The sequence below is a fragment of the Capsicum annuum genome, chromosome 10, assembly GCF_002878395.1.
Source record: "Capsicum annuum cultivar UCD-10X-F1 chromosome 10, UCD10Xv1.1, whole genome shotgun sequence".
In the NCBI taxonomy this organism is placed as follows: domain Eukaryota; kingdom Viridiplantae; phylum Streptophyta; class Magnoliopsida; order Solanales; family Solanaceae; genus Capsicum; species Capsicum annuum.
This window is the reverse complement of record NC_061120.1, coordinates 180,065-181,739: the sequence shown is the minus strand read 5'-3', so window position 1 is coordinate 181,739 and position 1,675 is coordinate 180,065. Positions and strand designations below refer to the sequence as shown.

The 1,675-nt window shown below is 24.1% G+C and overlaps 1 protein-coding gene across 1 annotated transcript in view; it reads left to right on the top strand.

Annotated features, from left to right (window-relative positions):
* LOC107844811 (vascular-related unknown protein 1) overlaps positions 1 to 1,122 on the top strand; it is a gene marked incomplete at its 5' end in the record, with an annotated part of 2,960 nt that extends 1,838 nt beyond the window's left edge. The window contains 1 exon segment of the mRNA XM_016689152.2: positions 636 to 1,122. Coding sequence (XP_016544638.2) covers positions 636 to 767 — 132 coding nt within the window. The 3' untranslated portion in view covers positions 768 to 1,122.
* Positions 1,123 to 1,675: the final 553 nt, after the last annotated feature.

The window sequence follows — 1,675 nt, the reverse complement described above, 5'->3', positions numbered from 1 at the left end:
GACGAAAGTCATTTTCAAAAAAAAAAGTTATTTAGAAAATTTTTTCGAGTGTTTATTTAAATAGTAAAAAATACATTTTTGTGTTGCTAATAATATTATCAAGTCTAACTATAACGATTGATAATAATAATATCTAATAATAATATCTAAGTGTTTAAAATTCAATAATATCGATGGAAAATGACTTTCGTTCAAAAGGGAGAAAAGTCCAGAAAATAAATGAAAATACTCATTTTGTCCTTTTGGAGGAAAGTATTTTATGGAAAAAAACATTTTCTGATGATCAAACACCAGAAAATGACTTTTTTTTTGAAAATATCATTCAAAAACATTATTATCTCCATTATTTAGGTCGTTTACTTGTCAATTTTTTTTCAAGAAAAATATTTTCTGACGACCGAACACCAGAAAATGACTATATTTTTTTGAAAAATATCATTTTAACACTATTTAGGTGGTTAATTTACTTGTCATTTTTATTCAAGAAAAAATATTTTCTGACGACCAAACACCAAAAAATGACTATATTTTTTGAAAAATATCATTCCAAAACATTATTATCTCCATTATTTAAGTGGTTAATTTACTTGTCATTTTTATTCTAAGATTTTTTTTTTTTTTTGGGAATTTAACAGGGGAAAGGGAATAATATTTCTGGCCAACAAATGATGACTAGTGGATTGAATAATTCACCAAAGGAAAATGACAACACAGAATTGAAGAAAAAAGGATTATGCTTAGTACCAATATCTATGTTCACAAAGTGATGCATAAAATAATTAAATTAAATTTGATATTCCAACATAAAATGTATATATATATATTTCTCTATTTTTTTCGATTTTTTATTTGGTGTATGCTATCTGTATTTTGGTCAGATTAAATTTAAATTTGCTCTAAGAAATCTTACATGAAGGGGGTAAAGCGTTTCGCAGCAAAGATAGCTCTATACTCGAGACTCGAACAGATGACACAAACTTATGTAGCATATATAAGTTGCAATGGAAGTTGAGATTTGCTATATGTGTTATTTATCATTTTGATTACTAAATTGCTCTAAAATATGTAGGGAATGTTTGTGTGTGTATATATATATATATATAGATTTTATTTTATTTTTTTGATTTTTCACTAGATATAATGCTAGTATTTAAATTTGAATTCGCTTTGAGAAATCCAACGTTAAGGGTGTAAAACATTTTTTAATAAAGATGTCTCTATACTCAAGACTCGAACTTACGAAAAAAAAAAAGTTGCAATGAAAGTTGACATTTGCTATATATGTTATTTATCGTTGATTGCTAAATTGCTTTAAGACATCTGTCGTTTTAGAAAAACAAGACATAATTATTATCTTTTTTTTTTTAAAAAATTCATCTAAATAGGTGAGTCATTTAAGAAAAATATATGATAATTACATATAAACTAAAACTATATATTAGATGTCTTTGTTAAAAGGTGTGCAAAAATCTAAAAAAGTAGAATTTTCCTTTCATCTTTAAGATTTCTTATTTTCATATTTCATTCATTGATAATAAATATATTTAATTAATCATAACAGATTACTCTTATTTGGAGATATCATTAATTAGTTAACTCAAAAATAGAAAATAAAAGATGTGATGAAGGAATAAATTAATTAATTTGACTTTTAGTATTAATAAAAGTGCAGAGT